The sequence below is a fragment of the Filicampus tigris genome, chromosome 5 (assembly GCF_054856515.1).
Source record: "Filicampus tigris isolate MCC_2025a chromosome 5, RoL_Ftig_1.0, whole genome shotgun sequence".
NCBI lineage: Eukaryota > Metazoa > Chordata > Actinopteri > Syngnathiformes > Syngnathidae > Filicampus > Filicampus tigris.
The window spans coordinates 26,473,087-26,485,448 of NC_141221.1; the positions used below are offsets into that span (position 1 = coordinate 26,473,087).

At 41.2% G+C, this 12,362-nt stretch overlaps 1 protein-coding gene across 1 annotated transcript in view; it reads left to right on the forward strand.

Annotated features, from left to right (window-relative positions):
- The window catches only part of adgrd2 (adhesion G protein-coupled receptor D2), a 63,499-nt gene extending 51,554 nt beyond the window's left edge, over window positions 1-11,945 (forward strand). Inside the window, exons 20-25 of the mRNA XM_086030909.1 lie at window positions 6,339-6,380; window positions 6,501-6,554; window positions 7,866-8,013; window positions 8,503-8,561; window positions 8,667-8,697; window positions 11,087-11,945. Coding sequence (XP_085887035.1) covers window positions 6,339-6,380; window positions 6,501-6,554; window positions 7,866-8,013; window positions 8,503-8,561; window positions 8,667-8,697; window positions 11,087-11,094 — 342 coding nt within the window. The 3' untranslated portion in view covers window positions 11,095-11,945. The remainder of the gene's footprint in view (window positions 1-6,338; window positions 6,381-6,500; window positions 6,555-7,865; window positions 8,014-8,502; window positions 8,562-8,666; window positions 8,698-11,086) is intronic.
- The last annotated feature ends 417 nt before the right edge of the window (window positions 11,946-12,362 follow it).

Below are 12,362 nucleotides of genomic sequence, written 5' to 3' on the forward strand. Positions count from 1 at the left end.
AAAAAAAAGTATGTCAAGACACCAAGAAGCTTAAAGAGGAATTCAACCCAAACACATTTTTTTCAAGAATATGTTCCTAGCAGGCCCACTAGTTGAAACACTACAGTCTGATTACTATTGTGCTTTCGGAATATGAGTTAAGCAGCAACATCACCCCTTTTTGGCTATCTCAGGGGGCGGCCAGTTTGTCGCATCTGTCGACTGAAGATGACATTACAACTGCTCAGGGTTCAGGTAACAACCAATTGCGGCTCAGTTTCAGAAAACAGGTCAGCCGTGATTGGTCGTTACCTGAGCCCTGAGCAGTTGTGATGTCATCTTCAGTCAACAGAAGTGACAAAATGGCCGGCCCCAAAGATGGCTAAAAACGGGTGGATTAACTCTTATTCCAAAAATGCTATATTTATTAGAATGCTTTGTTTCAACTAGTGGTCCTGCATAGAACATATTCTTGAAAAGAATATGTGTGGGTTGAGTTCCGCTTTAATGTAGTTTTTACGTACAAGTGCCATGAGAAATCTGGAGGAAATGAAATCTTTGGGTTTTCAAACCTGACTGACTTTAATAACTTTGAACATTGAGACTGTGAACAGTCAAAGGAAAGATTCAATTGTATCACCAGAGGTGGGCATTCCGTCAGACTGACAGAAGGTCCGTTAGTCCACCACTGTTTCCATCAGTATTTCAGGACAACCCACGTGGGCCCAGTCCGTCCCTCATAGGCGACAGCCAATCTGCGTCGAGAGCGTAATTTCCACACCACACACGGGCGCCGCATAAGATGATACGCAGTCTGGTAAATACATTCTCGATGTCGTTTGGCTGCCGGCCTAAAATTCTGACGGCAGCTCACCAACGGAGGGACTCACCGGACTCACAATGCCCACCTGTGTGTATCACTCCCACCACGATATCAGGTCTCTTTTAATCCACCTATAGATACGTTTTTTCGTTAGATAAATATCCCAATATATGACAGGTTGGCGACAATATATGACAGTTTAGCTACTAACATTTTGGAATATTTACAGTATTCTATGTGCATTCAACCTGATTAAAAACAAATTCAGATATGACATAAAAGATCGCTCTGTATACACCGATGAAAACCGTGCTGTTAATGGTTGTGACTGTATGTTGTCAGTTGCTATGCAGTAGCTATGGTCCTTATGTCCTTACCTTTATTGTGTCATTTGGGATTGGGCATGTCTATCAGGATTCAAACTCTCGTGGCTGAGTGACACGTCAGAATGCTAAGCTTTCTTCCATGCCTTCTGGTTGCAGCCCGGCTCTTTGTTGTTACTTTGTATTTTTGTATATAAAGACTTTTTCCTTTGCTATTTCCATGTTCTGTCTACATTTGGGTCCAAATTCTGCTTCTCATGTGACTGTAAGGGTCCATTTCTGTTCTCCAAAATACACCTTTTTGGAATGCACCGAGTAGGGTTCACAATTTAACCTTTAGGTACAAATAAGTACTGTTCATGGCTACAAAATGTATACAAATGGTCCAAATGGGCAAGGGTACTAACAAGTGCTAGGCCTATGTGCATGCACAATGAAAGAGCCCACTGTTGTATGGAATGCAGTTTAATGAAACAGTAAGAGTAATAATCTAAACCAAGGATGGGAAATGTATTGCCTTTTGTGCACTTTAAACCAACTGACAAAGGTCCTTGTGAAGAAAAAAAATCTGTTGATTCTTTACTTTTATACTTTTCGGCTACTTTTTGTACTACTCTTCTCTTCCCAGGATGTATTGTGGCATGCGATACTGAACTTTTTCCATCATACTAATCCGGTTTAAGTGTGTTTGTTACCCATAGTTTCTTGAATGTGTGTCTTTAGTCTTGTGTTAAATTTAAATTGCACATTGTTAACATGAAACTGTGACGATGACTTGTGTGTAAAACATAAAATCACTGTTAGTTCCATTGATGCGACAATAAAGTGCTCATAATGTAGTACTAAACCTTTACACATGATTATGCACATCTTGTTACATACATAGTTCGTCCTTCACCTTCCTCTGTATGTTGGCAGGGTCTTCACTAGCTTGATTTTCATCTCCAATGCGGATAAATGGGTGCAAGTGCTACTAATTGATATGAATGATGTAATTACAACTTAAAACTAATCAGGTGGGGTAGAGGAATCATTTTTATCATGTTGCCCGGCACTGGTCTAGACAGTACCCTTGCCTATAAAGTGAACAAATATGTACCCTAAGAAACTTATAATATGTACCCTATGGTACATGTTTGCCGACAAACGGTACAAATAGTAAGGGTCCCAATATGTACTCTGCTTAAAGAGTACAATAGGCACTGACACACCCTTCAGGGTACTTACTGCTCCAGTGACAAGCTTTTGGACCCTTAAAGGTGCAAATCTAGCACCTTTTTTCTGAATGTTTAAATAGAAAATTTAACATGGTTTTGCAAATTATCTTCCACACGATCGTAGAAACCCACTTTTTACAAACTGCCAACTCCAAAGAGTCAGGTGAGCCTCCCCAAAGGCACTTCTGAGAGAGATGAATCAGAGTGCCCTCGCCAATGGTGATGGATGATTGTCAACACTGAGAACTTTTTTTGCACTCCTCACTTTTCCATCATTCTCACTGGGACAATTGCCCAATCACATCTGAGAATGAAGCGCTTTCAGCAGGCGAGGAATCGATACATGGAGGCAAGCAAACAAACCTTAGCAATCGATTTACAGGGAACCGGTTTGCCAAAAGAACCGGCTTTAAATTCCCATCCCTAGCCATCGTGGTGGTTTTGTTGAATAAAATCCACATTGTTAGAGAAAGTCATATACTGTAATTGTTGACGATGAAGAAAATGTTCGTCAATGTAAATCACATTGACCATTTAAGAAAAAATAAATAAAAAAGCGTTTTCATAAAAATGTTAAACAGTACATAATGTTCTACAATCTAAAATCTACCATCGTAACGATTGGTTGCCAGACTAGATTCAAATATGTCTTGGTGGTAGATATACTGTAGCTTTATAGATAAAAATGCTTTTAGATTAAATGTTTTTTTTTTTCCACTTGTCCAGCATTTCGACGATTGACTTTGTGGTTGTGTCATCGGACTTGCGGAAACATGTCATAGACACTTGGGTGAAGAGAAGAGCGTAGCCGTTAACCGATCATTACCTGTTGGCATGTTGGCTCTTGATGGTGGGGGAGGATGCCAGTCAGGCTTGGTCGACCCAAAAGTATTGTGAGGGCCTGCTGGGAATGTCTGACGGATCCCCTTGTCAGAATGAGTTTCTGCTCCCACCTCTGTCAGAAGTTTGGCCACGTCCTGGAGGAGGCGGGGGACATTGAGTCAGAGTGGACCATGTTCCGTGTCACCATTGAATGATGATGTGGCCAACCAGAGCTGTGGCCGTAAGGTGGTTAGTGCCTGTTGTGGTGGCAATGCCTGAACCTGTTGGTAGACAGTGACATTGTGGGGGAGTCCATCAAGCTGATTGATGAGTCCTACTGAGGTAAAAACTTGGGTGTGGGAGGAATTCGGTGAGGTCAGTAAGAAGGACTTGGAGCTTCGAGAGTTCTGGTTCACCATCTGTCGTCTCCGTCTCAGAAGGGGGGAGCAGTACACCATCACCACTAGGTAATGTGAGGATGGGGTGCTGCTGCCCTCGACCTGAGACATTGTGAGCAGGTGGGAAGAATATGTTGAAGAATCCTCAATTACATTGGCATGCCTTCCTGTGAGGAAACAGAGTCTGGGGACTCTGAGGTGGGCTCTCTTATTTCTTGGGTTGAGGTAACCAATGTGGCTAAAAAGCCCCTCACTGTCAAGGGAGTGAATGAGAATCCTAAAGGCTCATGAAGCTTCTGCAACATTGTGTGGACATCGGGCCTCTGGCTTGACAGAATGGGGTGATGGTGGTGGGGGGGGGGGTATGTTCATACTACAGGGGATCACACTCCTCAGCCTCCCTGATATGATCTAATGTCCATCAGGAGGTCAAATCTCAGATTCAGGAGAGGCAGTGAGGTTGTGGCCATTGAACAATTGACCATCTCGAAACCCTCAACAGGGTTGTGGAGTTGGCATAGGAGTTTACCCAACCAGTCTTCATGTGCTCAGTGGACTTTGAGAAGGTCTTCGACTGTGTCTTATTGGGTGTGCCCTGGGATTATGGGGTACCGGAACCTGTAATATGGGCTGTTCGGTCCCTGTGCGAAAGGTGTCAGTGTTTGGTCCGTATTGCTTACAAGTCAAAAGACAAATTTTCCAGTGATACAGCCAAGGTTGCCCTTTGTCAGCAATCCTGCTATGACCTTTATTTAAGCATGTCTCACCTGTTTTCTGAAGTTGAGCCATGATTGGTCATTACCTGAGCCCTGAGCAACTGTGTCCTTTTCAGTTGACAACAAGTGGCAAAATGGCCACCCCCTGGGATGGATAAAAACGGGTGGTTGTTGCAGCTTAACTCATATTCCACAAACACAATATTAATCAGAAGGCCGTGTTTACACTAGAGGGCCACATACAACATATTATTGTAAAAATAAATTCGGGATTGACTTCCCTTTAAGTCCAAAAATTCAAGTCAAGTTAGAAACGCAGGAACACTCGCCATCTGGCTCCTCTTGATGCAGGAAACAGCGGTTCGACTTTGGGTCCCTCCTGGATGACCTAGCTTCTCCCCTTAATTATCTCTAAGGGAGAGACCAGACAGCCTTTCGAGGAAACTCATTTCGGCCGCTTGTATCCTTTTGTTTCGGTCACAAGCCACAGCTTGTGACCATAGGTGAGGGTAGGAACGTAGATCGACCGATAAATCAAGAGCTTCACCTTCCGGCTGTGCTCCCCCTCCACCACGTCAGACCAATACAGAGTCCGCGTCAATGCAGATGCTGCACCGATCCTCATATCGACCTCACGCTCTATCCTGCCCTCACTCATGAACAAGACCCCAAAGTCTCATCCCCAACCTAAAGAGGGAACTCCACACTTTTCTGACTGAGGCCCATAGTCTCAGATTAGGAGGTGCTGATTTTCTTCCCAACCGCTTCACACTTCGCTGTGAACCACTCCAGAATCAACCGAATAACAATAAATAACATATTCAAGTGACCTTGTTAGTTTATTTTTCTGTAGTTTCTGATATGCTTCATTTCTGAGGGTCATCTTGTCTTATGTGGTCCGAGCTGGGGGAGTCACGTGAAGCGGAGGGACAACTGCCACTGCTTCCCATCAGACAAGATGGCACATCGTGGCAACATACTGTGTGTTGGTGTGAGGGACCCATGTGGCCCAATCGATTACAAAATGTCTCCTTCATTTTTATTTTCTATTTTATTTCCTTATCTATTTTCTTTTTTAAAATCGGGAGATGAATATACGATTAATGTACTTTATGTAAAAAAAAGTTAGTGGGCATAGCTTTTGTTTTTTTTTTGTTTTTTTTCATTTCTCTCAGAATTAATGTCCCGTGGGCCACTCAGCCCAGTCATCAGTGAAAATCTTGAGATGCTGTCACATCGTCACTTATGTTACTGATTTGCTCTCAACATCAACATGGTGCGTATACTAGTCTGAATTTACTATAAGAGTGAATCAAATACTTCCTTGTGTATCTGGAATATGACAAATGAGCAAAATGTCCAATAACTAATTGCTTAGGGGTCTTATAGCCATCCATCCATTATCCAATGCGCTAATCCTCACAAGGGTTGCAGGCGTGCTGTAGCCTATCCCAGCTGTCTTCGGGCAGGGTACACCTCAACTGGTTGCCTGCCAATCGCAGGGCACACAGAGACAAACTAACATTCACACTCACAATCACAACTAGGGGCAATTTAGAGTGTCAAATTAACCTACCGTGCATGCTTATGGAATGTGGGAGAACACCGAAGTACCCGGACAAAACCCACGTAGGCACGGGGAGAACATGCAAACTCCACAAAGGGAGGCCGGGGCCGGATTTGAACCCATGACCTCTACACTGTGAGACGGACGGGCTAACCAGTCATCCACCGTGCCACCCAGGGATCTTATACTTAATAAAAATTCTATCATACCAGTCAACTTTAATCATAACTCATCCAACAGTCACAGTGCTGCCTAATACTGGGCTGACCAGCCAAGACAAACCAAGGGGAAAGTAATTTTACCTAGCATCTTCTCTTTTAATCCAGCACATGATATATTGGCCACTATCTGTATCTTGCTGAAAGGGTATTATTACTACAGCACATGCACACAGCAAGCTGAACACCCGTAGCACTCCGTAATAGATGCACACTGCATGTGATATTTTTTCCCATACAGTTGCTTGCTTAACTGTGTATTTGATCTCCCACAGGGCCTGTATATTTTCTTGGTTTATGCCGTTTACAACAGTGAGGTAGGTTGATCGTCCATTCATGTTACCATCACTGTCAGTCACTACAGCAGATTACTAAATAGCATAGTTTTGATTTATGAAGGCTTGCCAACATGTGATTTAAATAGTTTTCTCATTTAGGTGAGGAATGCCATAAAGAGGATCAAGGAAAAGAGAAAAGCCTTATCTTTCACAGTAAGTGCCTTAAATGTAGCATAGTTGGGTGATCATATCATATTGACATAAATCTTTCCCTTTGTACATCTTCTAATTGTGGTACCATTAAACATACAGTAGGCTATGTGCAACATTTTTGTGACACTTCTGTTTAAGAAATGAAAAAGTTACAATAATCTCAAAAAATACGTTTTTACGGAACTAAACAAAGAATACAAATTAAGAAACTGGATCTACTGTGAAACATGGAGGAGGATCGCTTATATTTGTGGATTGCTTTGCTTCATCCAGCATAGGGTGTGCTAATTCATTGCCGGGTACGACATAAAAGTAAGCCTAGACAGGAAAACCTTGTATTAGCCGCAGGTCAGGTCAGATAAATGGGCCAAAACACACAGCTGAAAGAAACAGAATGGCTAAGAATGAAAAATCTAACTATTCTAAAGAGCCCTGATAGTAATAATACGTCTTTATATGACAGGGATAATGCAGTCAAATATCTTGCAATCTTGCAGCTGATGTGATGCATGTAGAAGTTATAGCTAATGCTAATTCTCAGCTCTGGTCCCCAGTTGGGCCTCGATAGACCAATCCGACGTCGGCCAACTGTGACTGACGCTTACGCCCTGTGGTGTCTGGCCGACTGTCGGCACATCGCTCTGGAAAAATACACCTCAATGACAGACATCGACGCTATTAAGAACCTTCTGCGCATGCGCGAGATGTCATACACCTCCTGGAGGGGCTCTCCATACCATCATCGGCGGTAGACACTATTCCTCATGGTTAGAAAAAGCCACCCGGAAAGCTATTGGCAGGGGACGGAATATAAAAGCGTAAACAATGCTTTCCGCTATATTTTTCCGTTCACGATGAACTCCCACGCGAAGCACACCCTCACGCTGTTGACACAGTATCGTGAAATACAATGTCAACCCTCACTCTTATACTTGTAAGAAGATTAAGGCAGCAAAGACTGTTTATCTGCATTTATCTTGCCCCGTGCGCTGATTCGTTAGCTAACAGCCAATCAGAGTGATATAAATATATATATATATATATATATATATATATATATATATATATATATATATATATATATATATATATATATCACTCTGATTGGCTACTCTGATTGGCTATATATATATATATATATATATATGTATATATATATGTGTGTGTGTGTTGTATGCATGTGTATATATATTTGTGTATTTACTGATTGCCTATTGGTGATTGTGATTTCACCAAACAGAAAATAATAATTGTATAATCGATTTTGTCAGTTGGAAATGGTTTGCTTTTTTGTTTCGTGTGTTAATACAGAATTGTTCCCAGCCAACCACCTTCATAACTTCTCAGAGAGCTCCCATAAGGTCTTGGGACCGCAGCCCACCCACACCTTCCAGTCCTGAAACCAGTGAAACCTCTGGACCTCCTAGTTCTAGTTCCACTTCACTTGTTATCAAGAATGGTACGTTCTCTGTTAAGTATGGTATTGACACAGCCGCCAAACTTGAAATAAATCCCTTTTCTTTTGTTTTTTTTAACCGAAACTGCAATAAATGTTGTGATTATTGAATGATGATTAATCTGTTCATGACACCTTTACTTGCTCACCCATAAACACCTGGAAATGGGGTCCCTGTTAGAGTCCTGTTAAAGACATAGAGTGATGCTGGTTGTCCCAAGAGGTGGTGGTAGTCCCCTTGAGCAATGCATTACCCTCCCACTAACCGTCTCAGCTCAGGGCCGCAGCACACTCTGTCCACGTCATCGTCTGACATCTTCCCATGCATGCCTCCACATGTGTGGTCTGCTACTCTGTGTGGTGTGCATCAAAAATACTCATTTCAGCAGAGTCAAATTGAGGATTCAAATTAAATATGTCTTAATAAAAACAGTTTTAGCTGAAAAATAAAGTTTATGAAGAAAAATTGATAGCTGAGTTTTTGCCTTTCAGAGAGTTTCAGAAAAGAAAGCTTTGTGAGTTTCTCATTGAAACCAACACCAGGAAACCAAGTAAGCAACATGTTTCCATTATAAGTGTATCATTAGTTGAGACTTATTTGTTGTTGCTGTTGTTATTTGACCCAATGCTTATCTGCTTCTGTTCTTTTGAATCAGGTGGTGCAACTCACAGCGTTCAAGCCATCAGGTACCATGTTTTTTCACCATCATTGAGGAGAAAATGTAGACAGCATTATCAAATGTACTTTTGCGGTGTCATAGTAATAAACAATCTGAGCTTTGAGTGGAAAATTAGTCCAATGCAACTAACCAGCTCTGTATTCCACAAGATTACAAGTGCACATACAACATACAATGATGGCTGCGAACATTTTTGATTGATTGATTTTTTATTTTGATTTATGGTGCTCAATACTTACAATACAACGATGCAAACAGTTGTCTGTACCTGATGGTCACAATATCCGAATTCAAGAGTTCCTCTGTGGAACGAAAACCTTCCAGAAGGATGACCAGTTTGCTGCTATCCACCAAACACTGTGTGGTAGCATGGCCAAATAGAACCCATTTTTTAGTCAAAGTCACATGACAGAGTTTACTGAAAGGCACCTGAAGGACTGCCAGACCATGAGAGACAAAATTAGCTGGTCTGATCAAGATAAAGATGGAATTGTTTGGCATGGATGCTAGACAGCAGGCACTGCTCATCACCTGGCCAAAACCATCCCTACAGTGAAGCATGGTGGTGGCAGCAAAATGCTATGGGGACGTATTCCAGTGGGAGGAGCTGGAAGACGAGTTAGGATTCAGGAAAGATGAATGCAGCAATCTACCATGACATCTCGAATGAAAACCTGCTCCAAAGCACCCTTGACCTCAGACTGGGGTGACGATTCATCTTTCAACAGGACAACGACCCCAAGCACACTGTCAAGATGTCAGCAAAGTCACTTCAGAACAACTCTGTGAATGTCCTTGAGTGGCCCAGCAAGAGCCCAGATTTGAATCCAATTGAACAGCATATCATAAACTGTCCATGCACTGACGCTCCCCATCTAAACTGATGAAGCTTGACAAGTGTTGCAAAGGGAAATGGGTGTATACTTGGAGTATGTACATGGTATTTATCTATCTATTTACTATTTATACACTATATATATATATATATATATATATATATATACACACACACTACCGTTCAAAAGTTTGGGGTCACCAAGAAATTTCCTTATTTTTGAAAGAAAAGCCGTTTTTTTTTTCAATGAAGATAACTTTACACTAATCAGGAATACACTCTATACACTATTAACGTGGTACGTGGTTTTTGGTTCAATATCTACATAGGTGTATAGAGGCTCATTTCCAGCAACTATCACGCCAGTGTTCTAATTGTAAAAGGTGTTTTGCTCATTGCTTCAGGAGGCGAAGTGGTTTGTGGACTTTGAGAAGGAATTCGACCGTGTACCTTGAGGAGTTCTGTGACGGGGACTTGGGGAGTATGGGGTACCGAAACCCCTTATACGCTCTGTTTGGTCTGTGTATGACTAGTGTCAGGAGTTTGGTTGAAGTGTGGAACAAGATCCCGGACGAAATGAGTTTCCTCTGCATCGTGTCCGGGCTTTACCTTATAGATAGAGAGTAGAACCACTGCTCTTTCAGCATTGAGAGGAGCCAGATGAAGTGGCTCGGGCATCTGATTAGGATGCCTCTTGGACACCTCCCAGGTGGGGTGCACATGCCACTGGGATGAGGCCCCGGGGATGGCCCAGGACACACTGTAGAGACTGTCTCCCTGCTGCCCTGGGAACGCCTCGGGATCCCCCAAGAAGAGCTGGATGAAGTGACTAGAGAGAGGGAAGTCTGGACTTTCCTGCTAAAGCTATTGCCCGGCGACCTGACCCTGGTTAAGCAGAAGAAAATCGATGGATGATCTGCTATTTGGTTCATAAATTTGATTGTTTACTGATTTACTGTATGTATGCCATCAAAATAATCTCTTGATGACTTGTCAATGTATATTGTAGCGTGCGGCAGAAAATCCGATTCCAACATTTTATAAAATGATACGTTTATAAAGGCTGGCAGCAAGGCCAAAGAAGGCCAAATGTAGTTTTGCATCTCCATTCACCTGTGCGGTGCACATCATTAGGCCTGTGTGAAAACTCTATTTTTGTGTTCTGAATTAGAAGGCACAGATAACAGATGGTGCAGAGGGTTAAGTCACTTTCAATGGCACCGATTTGCCCATCAGTGACAAGAAACAAGTTTGAAATTGATTCATTAAACGTTTTAGCGTCTGTGAAGAACGCCTGCTGGATGCTGGAGTGCTCCTGGGTGTTCATTATTGACTAATGAGTCAAAGAAAAAGTTCATTCCACTAATCAGCAATGGCCATGTCTGGCTATTCACAGCATTAGCCATTAACCACTCCAACACCTGCTCTCTCTCTCACTCTGCTTTTCAATTGGCCTCCCTTCTTAGCTTCTCTTTTGTATGCAAACACACTTGCACGCAATACCAAAACATCATATTCTGATATAGTCGTAGCTAATGCCCTTCTCTGTATTTCACCACAGGTTGTTGAACTGAAAATGAAGTCCCATCCTGATACTCAACAATACATTGTAACCTTGGATCACACTGGAAGAGGGTAGAACTGGACACACAATTTGAGTGCACGGCTACTACACACAAATACACAGGTCTTGCTGGTGTAGCTGAAGCTCAAAATAATGAATGAAGTGGTCCACCTTTGCCTATACACTGAAGATGTTTGGTTCTCAGATCAGATCAATGCATAAACCTACATCTTCACAAAATCCCACCCTATAATTGCATACATTCATAACACAACATGCCCATTTTCTTTTAGACTATTTAATAGTCTCTGGTCGCCATATTAATACCAATTACGTACTTGCTCAGACATTACAAATGTAAAGGGGAAGCAACAATATTGTCATGTACATCTTTTATGATTAGAAAGTATGATTGGCGTTAACAAAGTCAAGCATTCTTTTACAAAGTACTTGACGACAGACGTCTGCTCGGAAGGATATGAAGATGTCATCTTCACCAATTATTTTCAGTCTCAATGAACATGTTAAAAAATAACAACTGTGAGTGACTGTGTGTTTCAAGTGTCATAAATAAGTGGAAGCTGTGGACAGTCTGTTGTATGTGTTGATCGCATCCTAGCAGAAAGGGTCTAAGGTAGAAGCACATCTGTAAAATGTGACGTTTTTGTGATGTAAAAAAAAATATACATACATAATGCATTAGATTAGTAATCACTGAAGTAATACTTGATTTGGGAAGAGAGAAGAAGTTATATTTGTGGGTGTTTCGACCATGATCAGTTTTAACAATGAGTAAATCAATTCATTCATTCCTGATAAAGAATACATTCGGTAAATGTATGTGTGTGTGTGGGTGTGGGGGTGTGTGGGTGTGTGCGTGTGTGTATATATATATATATATATATATATATATATATGTGTATATATATATATATATATATATATATATATATATATATATATATATATATATATATATATATATATATATATATATATATATATATATATATATATATATTGATGACGTCTTCCTTGGAAAGGAAGTCGCTCCAGTTCAGTCCCGTTCAGTAGTTCAGTCATACTGATATATATATATATATATATATATATATATATATATATATATATATATATATATATATATATACTGATATATATACTGTATACTGTGCACGTGTTTTACAAACATGATATATGATTTACTTTTTTTACATGACCAAAACCTAGTATTTTACAGGGTGTGTTGTTGAGTCATATAGAAATGGCATCC